Source organism: Hyposmocoma kahamanoa, unplaced genomic scaffold (assembly GCF_003589595.1).
Source record: "Hyposmocoma kahamanoa isolate Upper Pololo Valley unplaced genomic scaffold, ASM358959v1 279, whole genome shotgun sequence".
Taxonomy (NCBI): Eukaryota; Metazoa; Arthropoda; class Insecta; order Lepidoptera; family Cosmopterigidae; genus Hyposmocoma; species Hyposmocoma kahamanoa.
The window spans coordinates 365,638-392,698 of NW_020653776.1; the positions used below are offsets into that span (position 1 = coordinate 365,638).

The 27,061-nt window shown below is 35.6% G+C and overlaps 4 protein-coding genes across 4 annotated transcripts in view; 2 read left to right on the forward strand and 2 right to left on the reverse strand.

Annotated features, from left to right (window-relative positions):
* Positions 1-531: 531 nt before the first annotated feature.
* LOC113229138 lies at positions 532-7,553 on the reverse strand. Its single transcript, XM_026462644.1, has 3 exons — positions 7,388-7,553; positions 2,549-3,199; positions 532-684 (listed from the first exon to the last, which is right to left on the reverse strand). The coding sequence occupies exons 1-3, from the start codon at positions 7,551-7,553 to the stop codon at positions 671-673; spliced, it is 831 nt and encodes a 276-aa protein (XP_026318429.1). The 3' UTR covers positions 532-670.
* LOC113229136 (SET and MYND domain-containing protein 4-like) lies at positions 4,835-16,494 on the forward strand. The gene is made up of 3 exons (XM_026462641.1): positions 4,835-5,066; positions 12,009-13,427; positions 16,038-16,494. Exons 2-3 carry the CDS (start codon positions 12,064-12,066, stop codon positions 16,363-16,365), a joined length of 1,692 nt encoding a protein of 563 aa, XP_026318426.1. The 5' UTR covers positions 4,835-5,066; positions 12,009-12,063; the 3' UTR covers positions 16,366-16,494.
* Positions 16,495-17,694: 1,200 nt separating this feature from the next.
* LOC113229148 (melanoma-associated antigen F1-like) lies at positions 17,695-21,822 on the reverse strand. The gene is made up of 5 exons (XM_026462654.1): positions 21,441-21,822; positions 20,045-20,216; positions 18,816-18,928; positions 18,099-18,194; positions 17,695-18,006 (listed from the first exon to the last, which is right to left on the reverse strand). Exons 1-5 carry the CDS (start codon positions 21,666-21,668, stop codon positions 17,935-17,937), a joined length of 681 nt encoding a protein of 226 aa, XP_026318439.1. The 5' UTR covers positions 21,669-21,822; the 3' UTR covers positions 17,695-17,934.
* Positions 21,823-26,756: 4,934 nt separating this feature from the next.
* Positions 26,757-27,061, forward strand: part of LOC113229139 — a 1,983-nt gene continuing 1,678 nt past the window's right edge. The window contains exon 1 of the mRNA XM_026462645.1: positions 26,757-26,777. Within this exon, the coding sequence (XP_026318430.1) occupies positions 26,757-26,777 (21 nt within the window). The remainder of the gene's footprint in view (positions 26,778-27,061) is intronic.

Here is a 27,061-nt window from a genome sequence, read left to right on the forward strand (position 1 = left end):
CATTTACTCCGAGTCGTCTTCTCTTCGCCGTGCCCGCCAAGGCGGCAAACTACCCGGTGTAAATAGTAAGCCGTCTGACGACGGTACCTTACGGCCGAAGTCGACTTGATGTAAATGGCGAGCCGACAACGTCGCCTTCGGCAGGCGAAGTAGTCTGCCTAAGTTAGGTAGACGACCCGGTATAAATACGCCATTCGGTACGATATATGTTAAGTACTTTGCTTGACTCCCGCCACACAACAAATCAATAGTTATCTATAGTTAATACATATATAAAGTTGTTTTTAATGCAAATAGTCATTAGGAATAGTATAAACATAATATAACTACTCGTAATCCAAAATGCAATTTGAAGAATTAACATTTTGGAAATATAGGAAACATTGTCTGAAAAACCTATACACTTCTCCATATTCTTCTGAAAATGGTACATTGGATAAAATAGCTAGCACTTTACAAACTTTTCTGAGAATTTCTGGCAAATTTCTTACATTGAATCGTTCTTTCAATTCAGTAATGTTAAGTTTATGGTAGTGTTTTTTCTGGACGTCTGTCAGTTCATCAACAGTTGTGATATTCAAACTATCTCGAACGCAGAAGTTGCAGTTACAAGCTGTTCCATTCAGCGTAAGCATGATTGTTTGTACCGAGCGCTTCCTTCCTGAACGGTCTAGCCAATGCCCACTGGAAAATAAAATTACAGGTATTAAATTTCATAGCACGTGATTAGAAGGCAAAGAAAAAATCCTAGAAAGTATAGTAAAACAAAACTATGAAATTACAACCTCCAGAAGTACATTTAAGACTGTACTTGCATCTCTTTGCCTGCATCTCTGAGTTTTTTTATACTTACATATTTATACACTACAGCAAATATTGTATAGTTTTTATGTGTAGTGTTAGTTGTATATATCTAGTGACAGCCAGTGAATAGAGGAATACTGAATCTAAAAATACAAACATTGCTTAATTTGGGATTCACGATCAACCTGTCAACCGTGACCATGGGACCTGTAAAGGGCCCGAAACATCAGTTTGTTTGAAAAAACAAATATAGCGATTTAAATCCGGAAAAATAGTTTCATTTCCTATGGGATTCAGGAGTTTTAATTATTTTATAGTATAAGTAGCATGTACAATCATAGATTTAATATTTCAATACAGTTTACTGTTTTATCTTATTTTTTTGTCTTATTGTATGTGAATCTAAAAGAAATAAATGTTATTATTTAGGAATCAAATGGATGTAGTTAAACAAAAAGGAACCAATGCACATCCAGTCACATTCGAGATATGACAGTTTAAAAATGTTTCCAACTCTTGTTTCATTCTCAAAACTTATAATGTCATTATCGAGGACAGACCCTCTTTACAGTTTTTAGTAATTAGTCTATGTTTAGCTCTTTGTCTCTATGTCTTTTTCTTCTAGTGTGCTTGCTACTTCTGCTGTTTTTTCTGTTTGTTTTTCCTCTCTAATAATACACTTCTTCCTACCTAACCTGCCGTTTCCTTCACTGGATTCGCTTGGATCCTTTTTGTTTAACTGCATCCAAATGTAATTGCAACAGTAAAAGATCCAGTCTTTAATTAACTTAGTTTCTACTTGTTTTGCACTTTTAGCCTCGCACTAGGGAAACCTTGTATAACGGGTGCTCCAGACAAATGCATAGACAAAATTGCACCCAAACTCATGAGAGAAATATACTATATTATCCCGGCCCAAGGAATCGAACCTTGGAGCTCTGTGTGGCAGACTGCAGAGCAGATTAGAGCAGTTAATTGTGAACTAAATACATTTTTATTTGATTTACTTACACATAAGACACTGATAGTTCAGTGCCACGTTTTATTGGTTGCTGGGCCACTAATCCTACAGCGTTATTGAGTCCGACGACTAGAACATTTGCATCACATGAGCTATTCAATTTTCCAAGGAAAGAGAACCAGCCAAAGTTTGGTATGTCATAAAATTCTGTTTTCTCCCTCTTCTTCACTGTTACAGATGGAACCACTAGACTGGTAGTTGTATGCAAAGACAAGAACAATAGCATTCTCCCAACAGCACGTTTTGCCTCATCTCTCTCTTCAGGCAATTGAGGATAAAATCCCGGTACACTCTCCAAATAATAAACAATGAAAGCACAGTTAATACTAGTATTGTACATTGGACCGTGCAAAAAATGCCTCTCGTCTTTAATATTGAGCAGTGAAAACGTACTCTTTGAATCATATATTTTGTTTATAGAGCTAGTTCTGGCCCTACTCAATCCCATGTTACGAGATGCAGCAATCATTTCTGACCAGGATCCACACATTTGTTTCATTTTTAGTACTGCGAGTAAAGACAGCCTTAAAGAAGTACCGAGGGTGTGATTGTTTAACATATCTATTATATGACATTCAACACCATGGTACTCTAACATACATTTATCTCTGCATGTATTACCACAAAAGAGTGCATAACAACATCCTTCGCATGGCTGCAAGTTAAATTGCATTTTATGACAGTAATAACACGCAAAGCGAGCATTAGAAGGATCATTCATACCAATAAAAGCTTTCTCCAGAGCAATAGGTGTTCCGACTTTAATGTCAGTGGTAGCAACAATTTTTGGCACATCATTTTCTATTATAACTCCAACGTCCATACTGGCACATGGTATCTGAGGATTACGTGGCTCGATCAATTTGAAATAATCTTCACAAAATATACTTCTAGCAGAACACTCAGCTAATGTCTCTGCCCATACCTTGCTGTTCGCATCTTCTTTTCTGGTTCTCAATTTTTCTATGATGTCAAGTGGACAGCCCAGTGAGAAACACGTGTTTATATCGTTCAGACAGGCACTTAATGCGTTGACTTTGTGGAGTAAGGCAGATCTGTTACTGTACGCTAGTTTTAGAGCTCGGGAGTCTTTAGGGGCATATAACAGAGCCTTGTTGTAGCAAATCAAGGCAGACTGCAATTTATTACGTGCGTATGCACGGTTGCCTTCATTGCGAAACTCTGTTGATTTACTTTCCGATTTATTTTCTTTGGTAATTACAACAGGTAAACTATTAATTAAGTGAAGGATATCAAACATCTTCATTACAATCACAGACAAATCAGGATTCGACATAGATTTGTAGACATCATCAATTAATCCATTGTGTAACAAAAAGTCGTTAAAAAGCATAGCTTTCTTCATCATTTTACCTAAAAAGATAAGTATTAAACTCAGTATTGATGATACAGCGTTTATACATGTAAACAATATAACCTAAATAATTACTCACCGGCCTTTTACCTTTCAACACTACGAAACAACTACGAAACGCTACAAAATTCAGTCAGGTCCTATTCTATCCACAGATGACGCCAATGCGCTTCACGATACGATTATTTTAATTGCTAATTTCGCTGTATGACCATACAAACAAATAAAATAAGAAATAATATGCAAATAATAAAGGTTTTTTTTTCTTAATGAATGGCTTGTGAGATTACTTAGTCTCAATTCTGCCAGTGTCCGTTTTCTAGTTTCATAAACGTTATGGAGGGTTTGAATTTTGTTCGGTGACTCAGAGGGAGAATCGAAGAGATTTTTGCACAAATTGAATTCTAGAACAAAGGAGACGGCACAAATTAGACAACACAAGTCCTTAGAAACATATACATATTATGTTAAATATAGTGCTAGTGCATGAATAATATTTACAGTTTAATATGATTTACATGTAGGAATTTAAAAAGAATATGATACATTTTTGGGTGAGAGGATAGGGCCAAAAGGCATTTAAAGGAAATAGGACGAGGGATAGAGGGAGGGAGGATGTCATATAGGGAACACCGTAATTTAGGGCAGTCAAAAATATATGGTCCACGTTTCCTTCGTCTAGACCGCATTCACACAATGAGTTATCTTTTATCCTAAGTTTAGGCAAATGAATAGGAGTACACGATAATAAAGGTTTGTCCTTGTTGTACGTATTAGCTATCGTCCTGCCATCCGGCTAAAAAACGCATTATTTGTACAGTAAGTTTATTTTCTGAAAGTAGGTCATCAATATTATAGTTTGAGCTAAAGTAAATGATAAATGGTTTGAGTAATACAATTCATTATTTTTAATTGTGTTATTTTAATTTTTAAATATAATTTTAATCTTTTATCCAACGATTATTATTATATTAGTCTTCCAAATTATAATAATATTAATTAGTATTAATATATTGTTGTGTTAGTACACTAGTTCTTAAGTTGTTTGGTTTACTAACTCTATATGGATTTTATCTGAAATAAATATTTGAATTTGAAATTATTTGCATTTTACAGTTTTTGACTTGTCTTTATAAACGACGAAATTTATAGAAATGAAAAGGAAACGGGCAAGATAATGTGAGATATAAAAAGCAATTAGTATCTATAATGGCCGAATTATTAATTACATAAACAACAGCTGAAATATATTATTTTCTATAGATAAGTTTGTAAGAAATAGTTATTGGACAATAGCAAATGATGGATGGAAGTGGGAAAAGGGACATGGGATTGGTTAAATGTAAAATAAATATCTTTAAAAAGGAAAAATCGAGGTTTATTACTGTTAACATGGTAACCTATGCTTACAGCGTTCATAAAAAAATGCAATAACATTGACCTACAACTATAGAAGAAAAAAAGAATTTACGTTTGGATCATTGACTAGTCAATGGTTTGGATACAATTTTTTTGGCTGATCCATAATTATCGTTGCTTCGTTAATTGAAAGAAAAATAATCTACCTAAGTATTGTCATAGATCATACACTCTATAATCTATATTTGTCGAAGTTTCAATTTTAATCTGACGCCTTTTTGTTTCATTCATTCTTTCATACATTTAATTTATAATGACTATCGTGAAACAGTTATATTTAGTGTTTATTATCTATCATTACATCAGCGTGTAACGACAGGTGCAAATAATATTATCGTAGACCTTAATTTGTAATTCGTGTCGGTTTCATAAATTCACACAAGGTGTTGTGTTAGATACATACAATATATAAGAATGTTAGAAGAAACATAAACAGTACAATAGTGGGTAAGTAATACTTTTAATAAATATATTTTGTTGAGGTGTCCCGATCACGGTATATGTAAGTAATCTAATCATTATGTGTTGTTTTTTTTTATACAGTGACGGTAAATGCCCGCGACTGCGGGTAATGCCTACCTTAGAGCATCAGAAGTACCTTACGTTTTGATTTGATATTTAAAATCAAAATTTTTGCATCATTTTGGTGATTCCCCTGTGTGGAAGTACTTTGTGCTGTGTAGATAGGTACAGTGGAAAAAGTATCGATACTTTTTGGTATCGAGTACTTTTCCTTCCGATACCGATACTTTTGTACTCGATACTTTTCAGGTATTAGTACTTTTGGACTAGTGTCGTATCGTTTTGAATAATGGCAACCTTCATCACAAATGACTTGGCTGTATAGTGTATGCCACCATTTGGCGTTCTAAAAAAATGAGAGTGAAGAATTTGAATTATCATACCTGACAAACATTATAATTGAGTACCTCGCAATTCCGGCGAAGTTTGTACCTTCTTCAGAATGTTTGTTCTCAAAAGCAGGCAATACAATATCAAAAACGGGAAACAGACTGTTACCAAATAGATTTTTGTTATCATGGGTCGGAAAAAGGTGTTCCACATACATAGATACATGTATAAGATATAGCTACAAGGAGCGACTTGATATAACCATCAAATATTAATTAATTACTGTTTCGAATTCCGGATTTCCGGAAATGGTTTTACTGCATCGTAGGACAAAATTACTGACCTAGGAAGTCGAAGTTGGATTTTGAAGTAATTCTAATGGTGTCATGTAAAAAATGTAGTAAATAAGTGACCTTTTTCTAAAACAATAAAAAGTAACGAGAATGGTCACTCTCCGCCCCTCCCTAGCTTTAGATACCGCATCAATACATGGTCACATTGACGGAACGGCGAAATTTGCTATTAGACCTTAAGAAAAATAATTAATTTAAAATTTTATTTACGAGCGGAATTTTAGGACATTTTAGTTTGCATGAGAACGTTGTGATCGCGCTCTAAAAATATTTAATTTAAATATTAAAACACAGTACAACAGATGTTCATAAATTGCAACCACTAGCAGAAATATCGTATTTTGAAAGGAAAATGTTCACACTTGATTATTTTAATACTGTTTGTAAAAAAAATGCTGGACGTTGAAACAAGACAAAAAGTGTCATTTTTGACGGCCATTTATCTTCATAAATAGATTAAAGAGGGGAGTTTCTTTTATCCGGAAATTCGGAATTCGAAAGAGTAGTTCTATTGTATTTTCTACTGCATTTTTTTACATGATACCATTAGAATTATTTTAAAATCCAACTTCGACTTCCTAGGTCAGTAGTCTGTCCTACGATGTAGTAAAACCATTTCCGGAAATCCGGAATTCGAAAAATAATTAAGTAATATTTGGAGGCTTTAACAAGTGTATGTTGCTTCATGTAACTATTATTATTAGGGTGGCTTCATTCGGGGCATATGTAGCCCCTCATCACTGTGACCATCAGTTGATCTATTGTGATCACCACTAATTACAGTTCTGATCCAACGCCGACAGCATTGAAGAACTGAAGGACTTTCCTGGCTCCGACAGATGTCCTCTGGTTGTGGCATGTGCCTTCCCAGGAGTTTCATCCGCCTCGTGGCAGAATCTACACTCTCTATTCTCTCTCTGCCCAATATTTGACATATGCTTGTTCAAGCCACAATATCCTGTTAAGACTCTAGTGAGCATTCTGATGCCATTCCTGTCCAATGACAGAGCTTCTCTACAGTGTTTGGCACTGTAGGCAGCTATCAGGGCTTTTAAATGCTCAAAACCCTTACTCTGTAGCTACACTTCTCGGGAGACGTGTGTGCTCTCGTTCAGCAGAGTGAGCATTGCCAAGCTGTATGCTATCCCCATAAAAGGTTCGGGTTCAATAAAGGGTTTTTGCCAGTTCGTCTGCAGCCTCATTTCCCTCGACGTCAGAGTGACCCGGAACCTAGTGCAAGACCACTGTATTCCTTTCCCCGAGAGCATTCAGTATAGTCACACAGTTCGCTACAATCCCCGATGTTGGGGTGACAGAGGTTAGTGCATGTAGAGCGGCTTGACTATCTGAGTTTATGTAAATATACGTAGCCTCTCTTCAGGTTCAAATCCGCACAAACAAATATGGCGTACATTTCGGCCTGAAAGATAGAGGAGTGGCATCTTGGGACGCCATCCTCTGAATTTGGATTCAGCTTATAGCTGAACCTGGGTCTTACGCCGTGTATACCACAGCCTACGTTGGATCCCATCTTAGACCCATCGGTATACCAAAGAAGGCTACCGTCCTTCCAGGTAAGACTGTTGGTTTTCCAGTCTTCCCTGGTTGGAAATTCTACCTGGTAGAGTTTTTTAAAGTTTTGCTTGGGAAGCATGACGTCAGAAGTTATTCCCAGAACAGGTGTTCCAGAATTGAGTCCTGGGTTGATCTCAATGTCTGGGAGAGCCATCTAGTCCTGAAGTTGGTGGTGAGCTAGTACATGCTGGTACCGTCCTCCTTCTGTATGAATATATGCAGAGGAGTCAGATTCAGCAATTCATTTAGGGCCGCCCCCGGAGTAGTGGACATGGCTCCCGTTATTAGCAAGCACGCGATGTGCTGTAGACTGCTCAATGTGGTAATAGTGGTTGTTTGGCTGGCTTTAGCACTCCAAACAGTAGAGGCATATGTCACTATGGGCCTCACTATTGCCTTGTATATCCACAGAGTCATCTTTGGTTTTAGAACCCAACGCTGTTCCGCCATACGACTACAGATACCCCTTAGGGTTTGATCTAGGGTTATTCCAAAATATTTAACCTCTACGGAAAAACTCACAATCCTGCCACCAAGGATCGGTTCCACTAGTTTGTCTAGTTTCCGCTTTCCAGTGAAGGGGACTATGTTTGTCTTTTCCGCGTTAATAGATAATTCGTTATCTTGACACCAAGCGGAAATGGTGTCGAGAGCTTTTTGTATAAGTGATGATATGGTGCTTTGGTAGTGCCCTCGAACTGTGATCACTATGTCATCCGCATATCCCTGAGCGTCATTATTCAGTTCGGCCAACCTGTACAGGAGCTGATCCCCAGAAGGGTCCACAGGAGAGGAGAAATTACCCCACTTTGCGGGCAGCCCCTTACCGTGGAAACCACAAGCTGGTCCCCGTGTAACTAGATACTGGCCCTGCGGCTTAAAAGCATGTTTTGCACCTACCGCGTAGTAGAAGAGTCTACACCTTTGTAGGTTAGTCCCTTCACCAAAGTACACCCATTCGTACTTCCATTCCATTGTCAAAAGCTCAGTGTCTAGAAAGGCACACAGTGCTATCTGTTTGTCTTCAAACCCTCTTTCAACTCTGTCCACAAGGTAGAGTAGGGCTGTCTCTGTGGATTTCCCACTTTGATAGGAGTGTTGAGTGTGATGGGTAGGCGTACGTATTAGGGACGAAGCCTTAATGTGATTATCAAGTACCTTCTCCATTGCTTGGAGGATTCGCCAAATGATGTAAAGCAGATGGGTCTAAAACTGCGTCATGCCAAAAAGATCTACTCAGAACTCAGCGCAGTCTATACGTGAATAAAAGTAACGGGCCAAATGGAATTCCAGCTATGGTCCTGCGTAAATTTGTGCCTGAGTTGTCTCCTGTTCTCAGGTCCTGTGCAATCTGTGCCCAAAAAAAGGGAACAATGTTGACCTGAACACTATAGACCTGAGTCAAGCACTTCCATATTTTGCAAGACTATGAAACGTGTTTTTAATAACCATCTTCTCGATAACGACTTCCTCAGTGATCGCCAGTACGGATTCTGACGAGGGTGATCTTCTTGTGTATGCGTTTCACATGTGGAGCGAGGCTATAGAAGAGGAAGGCCAAGCACTTGCAATGTCTTGGAATATTTCTAAAGCCTTTGACAATATCTGGCATGCAAACCTTAAGCAAGCTTCACTCTTATGGGCTTGCCAATGACCTTTGCAATTGGATCTCGGATTTTTTTGAGTGAGTGTTCGATTCGATCTTACTACACTACATTGGGTGGTAGAGTTTCGGAGTGCGTCAGGGTTCCGTACTGTCCGCAATACTCTTTCTGCCGCATATCAACGATATATTAATTCCAGGTACCTTCAGGTATAGTGATTACAGCACTGTTGTAGATAGGTAGGTACTTGATCAATGCAAAGGTCAGTGGAAAAGAAATCTAGTCTTGTCCAGAGTCTATTTTAGTCGTTTGGATTCGACACTTCGGTTGTCTCTGATTAGGGTGGTGCCAAACTTATAAAATGGAACGTTCAGAAACGCAGGCGTGTCTTTCTCCACAAAATGGAGTCCCTTTGACCTGACTCCGACTGTTTGTGATATATAGAGCATAGGTGACACGGTTTTGTTGCTATACTGCTCGCGCACCCCTCGCTATCCCAAAAGTTACCCGTTTCCGTCTCGAGAAGGACGCTGTCGCTGTGAGTTAGGTACCCAAATTCCTAGCATTTAATTAACGTTTATTGACCATTATTAACTAGGATACAATGATATTATGAGTTACACACTTACGTTTCAATAGTTTGAAGACAAAACCGAAAATGCCGAAAATATCGGTTTTTTTAACTGAAAACCGGGTTCCCAAATTGACGGTTAACCGGTTTTTTCGGTTGACCGGGTAACCGGTTTGCATGCCCTACCCGGGACGTGGCGGGCCGTGCTAGTTTGTATGAATTGCGGGCCCGTCCCGGCGCCGGCCCGGACACGGCCATGTGTGAACGAGTTCGTACAAAATACACGCAACGATATTTTTTTGAGCCCCTGACGGAGCACGACCCCGACTGTGAGAAGAAATATGTTGACTACTTAGCAAAAAAAATGGTAATTGCATTATTATATGTATGGAAAAAATTATAAGAAAAGAAGATACAAGACAATTTACTGGATTCATCCAATTTTGCAACAAAAAGATGAGTTTGGTACACTTTATCTTACACTGTGACAACATGAGGGAAAGTTTATCAAATATTTTCGTATATTTTCGCAATAAAATTAGTGGTGCAACAATGGTACTTTGCAACACCAGTCCACGCGCGTCGAGTTGGTGGTAGACAAGGTTTTTTTCTTGTCCGGGGCCGAGGCAGTGTACACAGTTCGTGTGTAGAAACGACACGAATTCTTGCATAGACCCGGCGATTTTTCTTAGCTTGAACACGCGCCCTAGCTGTGCGCTAATACAAGAATACAAGATATTTATTCGCTGAAAAATGTAGTTTACAATGGTGTTATAGTATATTATTATTAGATCGTACATTTCACCAAAACTTGGCATGCGAATATTTTATACAATTCTTATTTAAATCACGCACAGTGGTTAAATTTTACATTTTATGTTATCAATTAAGAAATCATTTATATTGTAGTAGCATTGTGTAACTAACAAATTATGTAATTTTATTTTAAATTGCCTACAATTTAGTTCTTTAACTGTATCTGGTATTTTATTAAATAATTTAGGTGCCAATATAAACATCGTTCTATTGTAAAATTCCAAGGTGGGGCGTTGTTTTGGCCGTATTTCTATTTTGTTCCTTTTTTTCCTGGGATATCTGGTTTTCACTAGATTAAAGTTGCCTGGATTTTGTTTTATATAAACACAGGCCTCGTAAATATACATAGATGGTAGGGTTAAAATCTTTAGTTCTCTAAAATAGGGTACACAGCTTTCTCGCTGGCCCACACCAAACATGGCCCTGACACATTTCTTCTGGGTTTTAAACAGTGGTGTAATATGTGTTGCAGCAGCGTTCCCCCAAAGCAGCAATGGTTTGACCATCCGTCTCTCAAGCAGGCCACGGGCTTGCACCTCTAATTTTTTCGGAATTTATGTGCGAAATTTTATTTGAAATTTACTACGAGCTTTTCGGTGAAGGAAAACGTCGTAATTAAAACCTGCACGTCGAAGAAGGTTCACAATCCTCGGAAAACGTGTGAAGTGCCCAAGCCGCATTGGGCCAGTGTGGAGGACTATGGCCTAAAAACCCTCGCCTGAAAGGATACCCGCGCCCAGCAGTGGGATATATAGTCACATTTCGTTATATGTTAAACCTATTCAGTGTATGTAAAAATCTATTTAGTGTAGCAACCATGGGCGCCCCTGGTTCTTGGGGGCAAATCAGATTTTTTTTAAGCCGTATCCCGCGCGCTTGTTTTGTCTTGCACACTACACGAAAGATTAAGTACATACGGAAAACACCAAAACTGCTAATTTATAGGTGCCTAGTCAAATAAATAAACAAATTATGATAGGTATTTTTTAATTAAATTTTTATTGAATTGATATTCAATTATTTTTTGTGAAATGACTCCACTAGTTTGTTATAATTATTAATACAAAGATCGAACACTCAGAAAAAATTCCTTCGATCCGGTCGAATTCGAACCGACGTCTTCTTGCATTGCGACTAAAAAGTCGCTGAAGTACAAAGACACGACGCAAGCACATAGAAAAATTCGTGAGGTCCGTTGGTTCGTTCCGAGGCTTAGTTGGTATAGCGTCTGACACGGTATGCAAGAAGGTGTTTTTTATTTAAATTCTTTAATTGTATAGGATAGCTATTTTAAAAGTAACTTTCGAGGATCTTCAGCCAAACGGTTTATGACGTCTTCAACGTCGTCGTTAACAATTTGTCTGTATACGTACACTGAGCATACAAAGCCCATTTAATCTGTCTTCGATCATACATCTCAGCTACGTTTTTGCGTCTGAGTGCTGAATGACCTTTTAATAGTAGCAGTGTATTTTTTATAGTTGTATATGTATGCCTTTGAATAGTTGTATTGCAAAATGAAATATTATATAATTATCGACAACAGTAGATAGTATGGAGTACGCCCATGGTAGCAACTGCATTCTTAGAAATTAAATATTACTTTTTATCATTTCAGGTGACAATATAATATACTTACCTCATAACATTATCTATTAACAACAACAGAAAAAATGTTAAATGGAATATATGACTATTTAACAATGCGCGGTTACATGGGCCAGTTATACGAATTATTACGACAAGATGACTACTCTAAAATCGTCATTGCAGCCCTGGATGCTCTTACCAAGACAAAGGTGTTTGTTGAATTAGTCAAGGTGACAAAGAATGACCAGAGGTCTACTGAATTTCGCATAAAAGGTAATGAGGCATATCTAAATTCGAACTATCGTGATGCCTTTAGATGGTACAACAATGCTATCTTATGTGCAACAGAAAATTCAAGAGCATTAAAATTGGGTTACAGCAACAGGTCGGCACTTCTTTATACAATTAAAGCATATAAAGCCTGTATTAATGACATAGATACTTGTTTTAACATAGGACCCTCTGACCATCTCCTAGCCGAGAGACTAACACAGCGTAAAAACAACTGTCAGCGGCGGCAATGGATAGCTGATTTTCAGGTTTTGATGGAAAGGGACACATTTGGAGGTACCTTCTTTAATTTTAACGTGGAACGCAACCCTCAAATTCCATGTGCCAGCCTTGATGTTGATATAGTTAAAGAAACTGACAAGTTGAAGGCTGTTGCTGTAAGAAATATAGGAGTGGGAATCTTAGTTGCGTTGGAGAAAGCATATGCATGCCAATTAGACGAAGAAAATCAATACATGGCTTGTGAATATTGCCATAAGTTTTATTTCAACCTGATACCCTGCGACAAATGCTGCGAAGTGATGTTCTGCAGCGAAATTTGCAAGCAACGGTGTAACAGAGAGTTTCATAACGATGAGTGCCAAATCATGCATTTTATGAATGGCATTGGAAGTGGGTGTCGTTTGGCAGTTCGAGCCACTATTAAAATGCGTAACATGTGCTCCTCTTGGTCAGAGTTTATTGAGGCCTCAAAGAATATTGGCGCTAAAAGGATGAAAGAGAGTTCAGTAAATGAAATATATGATGTGAACAACAAATTGTCCATGCTTTGCTTTGACAATGAACTTCATTTCCGGTATGGTAGACTATGTAATGCTTCTTTCATGACTGCTATGGCAATACACTTTTTGTTAAGACTGCCATCATTTTTCCCCGAGAAACAAGTGGAAAGAGTTGAAGCTATACAAGCTTTTGCACAAGTGATGGTTAACTTAGGTGTTCACTATACAAAAATTAACATTCAGAATACTACAAAATATTTCAATACGGAGAAAGTAACAAGAGAGATGGTGTGCAATATTGGATGGTTCTCATTTACTGGCAAACTGAAGCATTCTTGCGATGCTAACCTTCTAGTATTGGGATTGAACAACAAAATTGCATTAATAGCAATCAGGCCTATCAAAAAGGGCGATGAACTGACTATTTCTTACGTGTAAGTATTACATGAGGCAATTCAAGTGAATTGTTACCTACTAGATATATACTACTGATATCGGCAATGTATGTATCCGATGTTTCCGGTATTCCGGCTTAAAACAAGCAATGTATGAAATAAACTATATTAAATACACTTGGTCTAGGTATTCTATACAATGCCGAACGTGCATTAGGCAATGTATATTAAATTTGTTAAATGTATGTAAGTGCACAAAGCAATTTTTTTTTTATGATACAAAGTGACGGGACGAACAAGTCCTGCGCCTGATGATAAACGACACGCCTGTCCATAACAGTTGGAGTGCCACTCAGAGCTTTAAATCACAAATATCTGCGGTGCGCTGCCTCTGCGCCCATCACCCTGAGACATAAGTTGAAAAGTGCCCCTCTGCCTGTAATTTCACCAGCACCCTAACCCTTCAAAACTGGAACGCAGTAATGCTCACATTACCGCTTGGCGGCAGAAATAAGTAAGCTGGCAATACTTCCCTGGATGAACTCTTTCACAAGGAGCACTACTGCTAGTAAATATGTATTATAGTGATGATAGGAGTATAATAATGTGATAATAGGAAGTGCTTATGTTAAGAAGAATATTATATGCACGTCCAAATGTCACAATAGTTCATCTTGTGAGATTAAGTAGAAGGGTTGTTGCTGATGCAGTTTTTTTAGCAAAAATATACGTTCTTAATGAATCTATCTACATGAAAAAGATTTCTATGTTATTTGGTATTGTAATAATATATTATTTCAATAATTTTGTAACACTCCTTAACATTTTTTTTTTCAATATTTCAATCTTCACGAAAACAATCTATTTGCCTATCTTAATCGTTGTGGAATTATATCTAAGGTAATAAGTTATATGTTAAAAACAACAGCTGAGTTGTTTTTTTGGCTTACATACATGTCACGACTCGAGCATCCACAATGAATATCATAATCAATGGTTGCGGATGTTTTAATTTGTGCTAATATTCCATCATCATCACAGCATCAACAGCCTATCGTAGTCCACTGCTGGACATAGGCCTCTCCCAATACGCGCCATTTCGCCCGGTCCTCAGCTCGTGGCATCCATCTGCTGCCAGCAGCCCTTCGCAAATTGCCACTCCATCTGGCCAGAGGGCGTCCTGCACTACATATGCCGAGCTGTGGTCTCCACTCAAGAACTCGCTTCCCCCATCGGTTATCGGTTTTTCGATAGATATGTTCAGCCCACTGCCACTTCAGCTTGCTTATTCTACCAGCTATGTCGACTATCTTAGTTCTCTGTCGGATAACTCGTTCCGTACCTTGTCCTTCAAAGAAACTCCGAGCATACCTCGTTCCATAGTTCGCTGAGCGATTTTCAACCGGAGAACTAACCGTAACGTGTGTCCGTTTCATAACAGGTAAAACGCACTGGTTGAAAACCTTTGTTTTCAAACTTGCTATATTCTATTATAGGTATATGTTAATATTCGTAACAGCCGTAATGAGTAGGTAATTAGAAGAATTAGTAATTAAATTACAAATGATACTTGTTTAGGAACATCCCTATTTTTTTCGAACGAAATATTATATTACATTAACAACAAAAATTCATACGGTTTGTATGAAATTACTGCCGTCGGCTAAGAGACAAATTTTTTTTTTTTTGAGATATAAAAAAACCATAACCCAGTTTTAGAATATTGAAATTTTTTAATGATATTTCAGCTATGCATCGTTAGGGTAAGTTTAGATAAGGCGTACATGTTAACTAATTTCAACTGTTTATACATTGACTTACAAATAAGTGGACGACGGGTCTAATACAAAAACCACGAAAAAAATGTCCCAAGTGAACCTATTTAAACGTAGTGACATGTAAAGTTATATGAAATTTTTTTTTAAGTTTATAAGTTTACCTATTTATTGTTAATTTTTCAAAAAATTTTATAAGCATTTTTATTTATCAGGTATTGTTATTTTATGATATTATTATGTTATTAATAATTCTTATGTTTTGTAGTTGAGCCGTATATGCTCACTATTTCTTGTTTATATTTGTGGAACTCTAGGTCTAATTATTTTAATCAATGTTTTAGTAGAACCCCGGTTTTATGACTGTTTGTTTCCCTGAATAAATAAAAAAAAAAGAAAAAGTTAAAACGTTGAATTTAAATTGTAATGTCATCGCAGTACTGTCTAATTTTGCTTGCTTCGCTGTCAGTCGAACAAACGAAGACTAAAGCGTGAATGACGCTCTGTATACGATTTTAACGCCCTATAAGTTCGGACACTTTTTAGCGCGGACCCGACGTAATACGACATGTAAGTCAATGTGTTTATATAAGAGAATTTTGTGCTGTATTCTTTGGTATTTAAATCAGTCATTTGACCATTTATCACTTAGCCGAGTTTTAGTTAGTGGACGACAGATTAGACTATCTCTGTGGTCGAGCCGGTCGGGTTAATGTAGAAAACTAGCTTCTATATTGTCTAGGGTCTGAGTGTTGTGATACCGTCATTGCTTTGATCAAAAATACCTACAACACAGTGCTTTAGTTATTTGGGATCAAAGCAACGTCTGTGATGTGATGATGTCTAATATTTACTTATGTGTTTTTTTTTTCAGTGGACACTACTACGATTACTTACATCCGAGACCATTTAGCTTGTTTTGGCACAATATACAATGTGATTGTCGTGTATGCACTGAAAAATGGTCGACATTACAGTTTCGCGATCAAACATTAAGTACAGAAGAGCAAAGTGCTATGTCTAGTATTATTGACAGCCACAACCCGCAAACGGATGAAATTCTGTTCAAAAATATATGCGATTGCATGATCATACTTCAAAACGCACCTGCCACAAAAGAACATCACCAATTATATCATGGATTTCGAAAGATGATTAGTTTCTATCAAAACTTGTATACTGACAATTATTCAATACTGTAGGAGTGTTGTCCTAAGTGGTGAAAAACTAGAATCTAAACAACTGACATTTTGTTCTGTTAAACTTAATTTTATTAAACTTAGTTGAGTATTTCAATGATTAAGGAAGTTAAATAAATGAAAATAATATATTCCCAAAGAATGTTTATTCTTAACCGACTTCAAAAAAACGAGGAGGCTCTCAATTCGACTGTATTTTATTTACGTATGTTACGCAATGACTATGGATTTGTGAACCGATTTTTATGTTTTTTTTGTCGGAAAGAGGCAAACTAGTGGTTGAATCCGGTTTCGCGCACTTTCCAGTAACCGATTTCAATAAAACTTAGCAAATAGTTGTCATTCCCGGAAATTTTGAGGTCGATTCTTTGTACTTATACCTAAAAAGTTACAATTATTTAATTTCAAAAATTAAAAGGAAAATGCGTACGCTAGTGTTTTGACCATTAAGCATAGGTTATATACTCGATAGTTTTGACCTTGCTAACCTATTCGTACTACTTGTATTAAAAAAATATACACTTCCGGATATATAATTCGAGCCACCACGCCATACGACTCTTTAATTATTCGAAACTTTTTAGTTTTATAAAATTAATTAATTAACATGTAATTAATTTTATGACACTAATTTCGTAATGTAAATTAGGCTACAAGTTAGGTGCTGTTGTTCTGAAGATTGAAGAAATATGCCGCCGAAATCAGCTTATTTCACGGTGAAGAGAAAAACACTTTTCTGTTGTGGATGTCATGAATTTGAGATAGTGCTTCTTCACATTCTACGAAGAACATAGTGAAGTAAATAATCCTTTGAACTTAAAGTGCAAACCTTCATGCCATACGTTACGGGTACCTGCCTAGATAACAAGAAAGACTCACAGCAATACTGCTTTTCCTCCATAATTTTGACTAATTACATCTGCCACTCTGTGAAATTGATTGATCGCTGATTTCGTATTGAATTACTGGATTTAAATAAGCCAGCAGACACTGTAAGTACAATAATTTGAATATCGATTTTCGCCACGCCGATTTTACGTCGATCAAGTTCATCATCGTCGACGGCAGCAGCGCAACGCATAAGCCGAACGTGCACACGTCTAGAGATAGCTTCTAGGCTCAGATTACATTGTAATCTTGAGCTTGTAGGGATTTCATCTTAAAGAGATAGAGAAAAGATAACTTGTCTTTTGTATGAGCAATGAATTTATGGAATTTAATGTTATTCAAGGTCATACACATTGATATAAGGTAAAAAAAACTTTTTTTTTTTAATATTTCTTTATTACGTAGTTTTTATATCATTGCCCTATTTTCTCAAACTCGTTATTGAAATGCAAAAAATGGATTGTATATACAAATTTTGCAGGTCGATTTCACATCACATTGGCTTCATATTCACGCACCGGAAGAAATTTAAAACAAATATAAAGTTTTGCAATCTCCTGAATAATCACTCTTTATACGATACGAGTTTGAGAAAATAGTGCATCGAACTTACAATTAAACAATCACAGACATAATTTTTACAAGTAACTGCTAATGTTTTGAGGTGTATCTGTAATTAGATTATTATTCTCCCATTGGTTCTTCTGTAGCCTCCTTGTATTGTTCACACCAGTGATCAGGCTGTTTGTCGAATGCCTATAACATAAACAATTGCCGTTTTAAATCCATGTTTTAAAGTTCATTTCTAATCCCAATTACTTGCTTTTATAATGAATAAGCATAGATACCTTAGCCATTTTCTGGAGTAAGAATAGCTTCGGAACCTCTTCCGTAGCTCGCTGGCCCCATTCAAACATGTTTTTTGCTAGGTCTCCTTCACCCACCTGTTAATATACAAAAAAGAGGGTAAAAAATTATTTGTTATGCGCATAATAAATAAATAAATAAAGCTAGTTACTAAAAACAATGGTCGGAAAAAGCTGCCGCCCACTAGCTAAATTGGACTAGACAAATGGTCAAATAACCGTTTTAAATAGCAAATGTGTTAAGCACAAAATTCTCTTTTAAAAACAGTCCAAATTAGTTAATGTGTTCGACTTATCGGAACTTACCCTAACGATGCATAGCTGAGATATCATTAAACAATTTCAATATCCTGAATACGGGGTTATGGTTTTTATGATATCTCAATAATTTTGTCACTTAGCCGCTTTTTAGTCAGCGGACGGCAGAAAGGTGTTCCACATTATATAGATACATGTATAGATATTTTGTTAAAACCACCAAATATCAATTAATTACATTTTTAGGGATTTCCGGAAATGCTTTTACTGCATCGTAGGAAATTTAAGTACTGACATAGGAAGTCGAAGTTGGATTTGAAAGTATAATAATAATAAAGTGTAAAAATATTTTTGGATGCTATTTATATGTAATTATTAATTTTTTATTTGAAAATAGCCCTACATCCCTACCTAGTGGTAGAGATGTACTGGTGTACAGACCTTAAAATAGTGAAGGTACAGCTGTTTAGTAAATGTGTTAGTGAGAATCTTTCGACCAGTGTGGTTATTCTCTTCCAGTAATCCTGCTTCTGCTAAAAACTTCCACATTTCATCTGAAAATACGAATTGGAAAATATTAAGACGTCTTTGATGCAACCAGAGTTGGAGAAATATCATGGTGTCTTAATTGAAAAACAAATTACAAAATATTTTTTCCCCTCACTAGCTCGGAAAGGCTTTCATTGTTATTAGAAATCTACGCGCAAAAGTGTTTTTGCATGTTAGTGTGGAAAAGTTTTTGAAACTCGACTCGACTTGACGATGGACTGTGGTGCACCTAACTTTTTCGTTCAATGAAAAAAAGATAATAACACGTTCAACTACACGATTTGTCGTACAGTCAAAAGCACATCAAGCTTGACACTTTAGACTGTTCTTATTGCAAGTGGCATAGAGTTAAATTTAAACCATTAGTGTCAAGCTTGACATGCTATTGATCCCGTACATTACTTATTTGTGTAATCTATATCCGTTGGTATATCGTATTCTCATTATTGTTAACATTATATTGACAATGATAACTGAATGTGTTTATTAAAATATTTTGATTCGTCGAAAAACTAAAATAATTTCAATTATCACTTAATCACACGAAATTATAAGTAGGTACAGCAAGACTAAAAATTGATGAGGTGCAAACTGCAAATTCGGAACGCATCCGAAGGTGAACTTTTTCTTTTGATAAAAAACTGATGTTTTATAATATCATTGCCATTCCACTAGATTTTAGCAGAATAACCAATAATATAATTTTTTTTCTATACTAAAATAAGTGCGCATTTGACCTCCATCTCACCTGATGGACAGTGACCATGAGGTCGACGATGTAGCATGCTCATTAAATAATGCATTTTCAAGGCGAGAGCGAATAGGCATTCATAACTGCAATATAACTATCATAACTGCAATAAACTGTAATATTACTGCAATATAACTATCACAACTGTAATATAATCTCAGTGGAGTCTCAATGGAATTGCAACTACCAGTGGTTTCAATAAAATTAACTTGGGGTCCTGATGGTTAGATGTTATGGCTTTCTATTCACATTTATGATATTAACATTGCAAATGCAAGGGACATGAGATCTTGAAAATCTTGTATTCTCCCCACGCACTTCATTTTGTAACACTACCGTGAATACTACCAGTGCAATAACTTACACATACCTTCTTTGACGGCTCCTCCAGTCATATAAATATGCATCAATGCAGCAGTAAGAAGTCTCCGGTGGCTGGAGTCTGAGTTGCTACTATGCAATGATTCACATTCTTCATTTAATATTACTATAAATTGATTACCACTTTTTGATGCTATTTGTACCAGTTTGTAGCCATATATCTATTGAGAAAAAAAAAATTTGTTTTTAAAACTTATGTTTCACCATAGTACATCCTTTTGGGATAAATGATAAAGAACTAGAAATCGTTCATCCAAAATGCATGCATGCAATGCAACATGCGCAAAACAGTGCCTTGAAAAATATTGTAATATCACATTACATTCCTGTAATATTAATATTACAGTGTGATATCATGATTACACAGATTAAAAATGAGTCGCGTCATAAACATAATTCCAGCATTCTGTGCTTGCTTTCCTATTACAATCACATTGCATAGTGTGCTATATTACGATCATTTGCTTCACACAGACTAAAAATAAGATATCGCACTTGACAACTAACATAGTATTATCTCAAAAATTGTGTTATATTAATAATTTTTCTCCAAAATTTTGCTATATTTGTATGTCATTCGTATACGTTTTAATTTCAAATTGACAGGACAACACTGCCGCTTTGAAATTAAATAGGTAATATTAATACAGCTTAAGAAATTTAGAGAAAATGTTAGTTGTCATGTGCGATATGTTAAAAACATCTCTCCGTGCCATTACTATCACATTGCATTACAGTGTAATATCACCATTACTCGCATCACACAGATTAAAAATGAGATGCGTTATAAGCATCACTATGTGATTGTTTTCTGACTTAGTATATTGCTGCAATTGACGCATGTAAACAAGAGCAAATGATATTACAGTTTAAATAACTTACAATTTTAAAACAATGCTTATGTATATTGTGACTGAAATAAATAAATATTGTGCATCAATCTAATACAATTTTACGTCAGGTGATGTTATGAGTGGTGCTTAATTTTCTAAAATGGTGTGTGATGTCACATTATACTGTAGCGTGATATCACAATTGTAATATTACTTGCATTACATAAATATCTCTACCAAGCAGATTCATGTTTAGAAAATAGGATTCTTTATTGGTAAGCAGGAAGTAACCCTATTAGCCAAGTTATAATTTGAAATAATCAGGAGTAATACTACTATTATACAAACCCATTGATATAAATCATCTCTACAGTTTAAGCTAATTTTCACAGAAAGTATTTAAATCAAATTTATTAAGATCTCATCGTCATTCAGCCGGAAGATGTCTACTGTTGAAAACAGTGCTGGTCTTCACCAGGAAGATAATTTTATTTACTTTTAAAATAGATAATCGAAACTTTATACTTATTGTTTCTTTTAGAAAGTACCGACCTTTTTCAATATTTGGTTAGCTCTTGAAATGACTGTATTAACATCTCCGGAAGGTGTCTGGCAAGTAGTACTTAAGTGTTTAACAATATCAGCGCGTTTAAAAGGAGTTTTATTGCCTTCTCGGTAAAATATATAACGGACACATTCTTTAACAGCTTCGTCTAAAGCCAGGTCATCATCTTCCTCTGCAATGTTAGCAGTTGATCTGTTTGGTCTTCTTTGACTCATTATTATAAGTATTGCTATAATTTGTTAGACGTTCGAAAACAAAGACGCACTAAAATCTAAGTCTAAAATAGAAAATGAAATCGAACGAAATCAATTTTGTAAACAATAAAGTGGTCACAGATTACAATTTAAATTGTGGTGTATCTATCTATCCGGGCTCATTTTTTAAATTTTATTGAGGCTTTGGCTAATGATGTACCCAAAAGGGAGAAGTTGTCTATGAGATGAATTACTTTAACTATAATAATATAGTCTATGTTGTGTTGTTTTGTGTCTGTTAGTCTATTTAATAATTATAATAAATTAGCCAAAGCCTCAATAAATAAATAAAAAATGTTTCTGTTTATTCACTTACTTTGTAAAATGTGTAGTTCAATTCGATTCAACATTCTCCTCAAATATAGTGTATCATCTATGATTCATTTCTACGTGTCACAAACCACTAATACTAGACTTACGTGTCTTCGTTTGAAGCACGTTACGGAAACACTTTAGTATTTGACCCGACTATAGAAGATCATCCTCAACATCCATTTTACTCAGATTCTAAATATCAAACTTACGTACTGGGTACGGAGGTCTTATTTAATTGGACGTTACGAGGCCCATGGCGTTTGACAAGCGTTTGACCCAAAAAGACATTAAAAATGAAATATGTCTAACAATTTAATAAAGAATCGCTAACTCTTGGAATGAAATTATTTAAAATGCATAATAAATTGACGTATTAAATTTATTGTTATCATAAGTTTTTTTAGTACTTAAAATTTTAATAAATTTTACTTATAAAATCTTTGAGAGACCATAATCACGATGCAGAAAGGATGATTGTCCGATTCGACATAAAAAAATAGACTTTCTGAGTTTTTCTTTTCGCTTTGCAAGGGAAAGATTTACTGACTATTTCTAATGAAATTTTTATTATTTGTTGCAGAAATAATCAGCCACCAGCTTGTTTTCGTGGGACTTCTGCAATTTCAACTTATTGGTTTGTACTTTGTTTGTTTTGTTTCTTTTTGTGTTTTCAGAGATATGTCTCGTGTTCACAGGTGACTCGTCGACGGCTGTTCATCCACATCGGAGACAGCAAACCTGTGCCGGTGGCCTCACAGCGTAGATCTGGAACGAGTATGGATAGACCTCCTAAGGTCTCACAGCTCAAGATTAACATCGTTGTTTACGCACCGGAACCACATTCATAGGCATGCCTATGAGTGTTATTTTACAGCAAATATCTTTCTAATTTGTGCACAGCTAATGCGACCTCAGTGGCTGAACGATTACCTGCATGCCCAAAGATTATTATAATCAACGAATGCATTAATACGGCATTCCTCAATGGAGATCATAATGAATGCATTTGTATGGAGCAACCTACTGAATTTGGGATTGGGTGGAAAAGTTTGTCTACTCAAGAAGAGTTTATATGGACTCAAACAAGCCAGTAGAACCTGGAATGAAAAGTGCATAATGTTTTAATTACCAATGACTATACTCAATTAAAGACTGAAAAATGTATCTATTGCAAAGACAAGGTCATCATAGCGCTTTATGATGATGACTTCTTCATATTTAGTTCAAATGAACACCAAAAAAATATGCTATATAAGTTGCTCAGTTCCAACTAGCTGCGGACTCAATTTTAGTAGAGGTAGTAGTAAAGTTGAAATCTCATTTGACGCAGATTGGGCTGGGGATAAGACTGATCGAAAGTCATATTCAGGGTTTCCGAGTAGGTTCGGCTTTTGCATTGTAAATTGGTAGTCACAAACAACAACAATGTGGCTTATTCTAGCATTGAAGCTGAATACTAAGCTCTTAGAAGTTCTGCAAAACAAGCAAAATTAAAAAAAAATGTTTTTATTCGAACTTAAATACATCAGCCTGCCACCACTAGAACCTATAACGATTTTTAATGATAATCGTAGCACACTCAAAATGGTAGAGAATGAATCAAACAACGTACCTTACCCTTCAACATACTTTAAGACAAGTATTTGTGTCATTGCCTAATAATAGAGTTTCAAACAACTAATACCTATTTCAAGACTCTTAATATTGTGTGTGTTCTAAGGGGGTGATTCTAAGGAAGTAACACATAAGTGTCTCATAAAACTTGAAGCCTTAAAAAAACATGAGAGATAAATATATATTTGAAATGTTAAAATGCATTCAATATTTGTAATTTGAAATGTATGCACTATATCCACAAAATTTATTAAATTTCAGGTTTGCTAACTTTACTTTGAGGATAAATTTATCAAAGATGATAAAAGAGTGCCTTTCTCATGGCCTACATTTTTCTCAGAAGTGGAAATAGCATGTCGAAAACCCACTTGTCCTGTAAATGTCTGTAAGTATTCAGTGGTTTGGTGGCTACAGATACTTATACATTTATTATATTAAGAAGATATTACTTATAAGTTATTTTTCTTACATTTTAACTGTTCGGACAGTGGGAGATCATACTTATGCTGCATCACTGCAGATAAATGCAGAGTTGGTGACCCGGAAAAGAAAAAGGACTACAGAGCACAGACCACACACACAATATTCAACATATCGACTGACAAAAATAAAAGTGATGTTACTTAGTTTAACATGCTCGATGGTTTAACACGACAATGTGACATGATAATGTGATTTCTCGGTGTTTTCAAGGATTTAGTGACACTTTATGTACTTTTCCGCATTTAATATGTAATAATTTTGTTGGTGTATCCAATTTTCATAAACGATTTTTATAATTACTACTGTGAGTTCGATAACTTGAAAAAAACTGATCATTATGTTTACTTCACTACAAATCTTTGATATATAATTATATATTTTCTTGTTGTTTCTAATGTTGGAAGATGCGAGGATGATAAATCTGAAAAAGACGCCACGAGAATTTAAGTTGCAAATTAAAGTAAAAATTAATTAGACTTTGTGTTTAGTCGGTAAATGTATATAAATGAATGATGTTGGTTTTTGACTTATGTGCTCTAATCCGCCGAGCGACATTTTGTTTAATAATTGTGTTTTGTTATCATTCATTAATTGTTAGATTCAAAAGATGTGTTGCTGGGAGTTTCGCCGTTTCTTCTCCTATACGTTAACACCTTTACGAAACGGTAGTAGTTTTCGTTATTAATAAATAGATATAACTGAAAATACAGTACAGCTCGGCAAAAAAAGAGTATGGATTTCATGAGGGCGCCTAGATCAAATATGTGGCAACCCTATATACTACGACAAAAAATTTTTAGATACTTGTTATTTTTATTGATTGTTAAAGGCTTTTAGCGCCCAGACACACGACCCGAAAACTTTCTTGGTAGGCAACAACGTTTAAATTTCTCGGAATAACACGTTGTCCACGCGGTCGCCAAGTGGACGAAAGCTAAGCCAGTCTCGTTTGAAATTCCCCAAACTCTTCTCTTATTTCCAAAATGGGATGAACCCAAAATCATCTCACCTCTTTTTTTTCTTCTTTGCATTATTTGTATAAGTAATAATGCAATAACAACTTGATTCTTTGTAGTTAAACTTCGCATAATTTTAGTAACTGGACGAACCCAAGTCAGCAAGCAGTAATGTGGTGAAGTTTTTGTTTCTTGAAAATTCTGAATTTAACATGTAAATTCTAAATAAATAAAGCGTATTTTGTTATAACAGTTCGATCTCTAAGCACGTGAACTCCATCACCGCGTCACGCCCGCGCGGCGGCGACATATTCGCGTCAAATAAACGCGCCCTTAGAGTTAATTTTCAATTACCATCAGACTCGATCCATCCACAGTAGCAACATAATATTATATAGCAACATAATATGATCCCTCACAGAATTGTTTGTTTTTATAATTTAAATGACCTTTTTCCTTCTTACTAAGGGAGATTCGAGCAGGTTTAATAATTATGAACCATTTATTGTTTGTACAATTTATTCTAATAAAACAAAATAACAATTTAAATTTTTTTAATAAATACTAATTTTCGGATAATAGCGGTTTTTTAGATTCATTTTACTCCCGACGTTTCGAAGACTGATTCCTTTTTCCTAAGAAAGTGGCATTAATGTAAAATATAATACATGCCTGTTTTTTTACCGTGTAGAAGAAATGAACCGTGTACAGCACAAAAGCTACTGGTTATTTGACACCACTGACATCTTTAATTGTGTTGCCACAAATATCTTTTTTTAGTTCCAGTTTTCACCGCGTCATACTCTTTTTTGCCAAGCTGTATTTTATTTTAAACCACAAAACATTAGCAATATGAAAAAGTAACTGGGACCGATGAAACCGTAATTTTTACCGTAAAAGTGCGATACAGGACATCGTAACGAATAGTAACCGATAGATTTGAGGCGCGTCACTATTCGGTACACTAGCGCTACCAGCGTGCTATCACGGGGCACGGAACTACTTCTACGAACGTTCCGTTATAGGGCCTGTTTCCTATCTGTTCCTACTATATCTTTCTAGTTTGTGGTTTGAAGACTTTTGGTCGACGTATACGTAGTATCTCATAATAGTTTGTGGTCGACGTCGATCGTGGGATACAGACGAAAATTTTCCTGTTTTCGGACTAATTGACCTTCATAATTTTACTGAGGTAAGCAGCATTATTTCTGTTCAAGGTCAAATACCGATTTATAATGTAAATTTTGGTTTCTTTATTTCGAAGAAGTAACTACAATGATAAACGCCCACTAAGACCGGCCGGCGAAATTCTTGCTAGCTTTTTGACCGGTTTTATTATTGAATTATTATAATATATTGTACATTATATTCCTGTTAAAGTTTTAACTTAAAATCTCCTCAGTAGGTTTTGTAAGGAGTCTTCGTACTTTGCTTGTCTTCAATTGTAAATAATTATTCTAAGGTAAATAATATCTACATATTTATGAAATGCACAGATTTATTTGATTTAATGAAAAGTGTTGAATTTTTGTAGTTTCATTCTTTAACAACAAATTTTATACCCATAGATCTTTAAAATATCGTAAAATAAGTAATATTCGACCAAATTAAAAAACACGTGATGCCAATGAAGCTTTACATTGTTTACTTTACATTGTTTTTTGATTAGGTAGTAGAGTCCATGAAACCAAATTATACTGCCGTAAGTCAAAAATTATGGAATTCAGAAAACAATTTGAAAGTTCAAAACATTTTTGTACTGAACCAAGAAACTTATATTCTCTTTTATAACTGGATAACTAGTTACTCGTATTGTGTATATTTAAAAATAGTCCTATTATTCGCAATAAGATACATTCGGTATTTTTTTAACTTTCAAATACCTACCTAGTTTTTTCTCCATTCCATTAACTTAAGCTACAAGAGTATTTGGTTCCATATGCGAATTCTGCGAACTATCGTGTGCGAGCAACATGAAAATTGGTA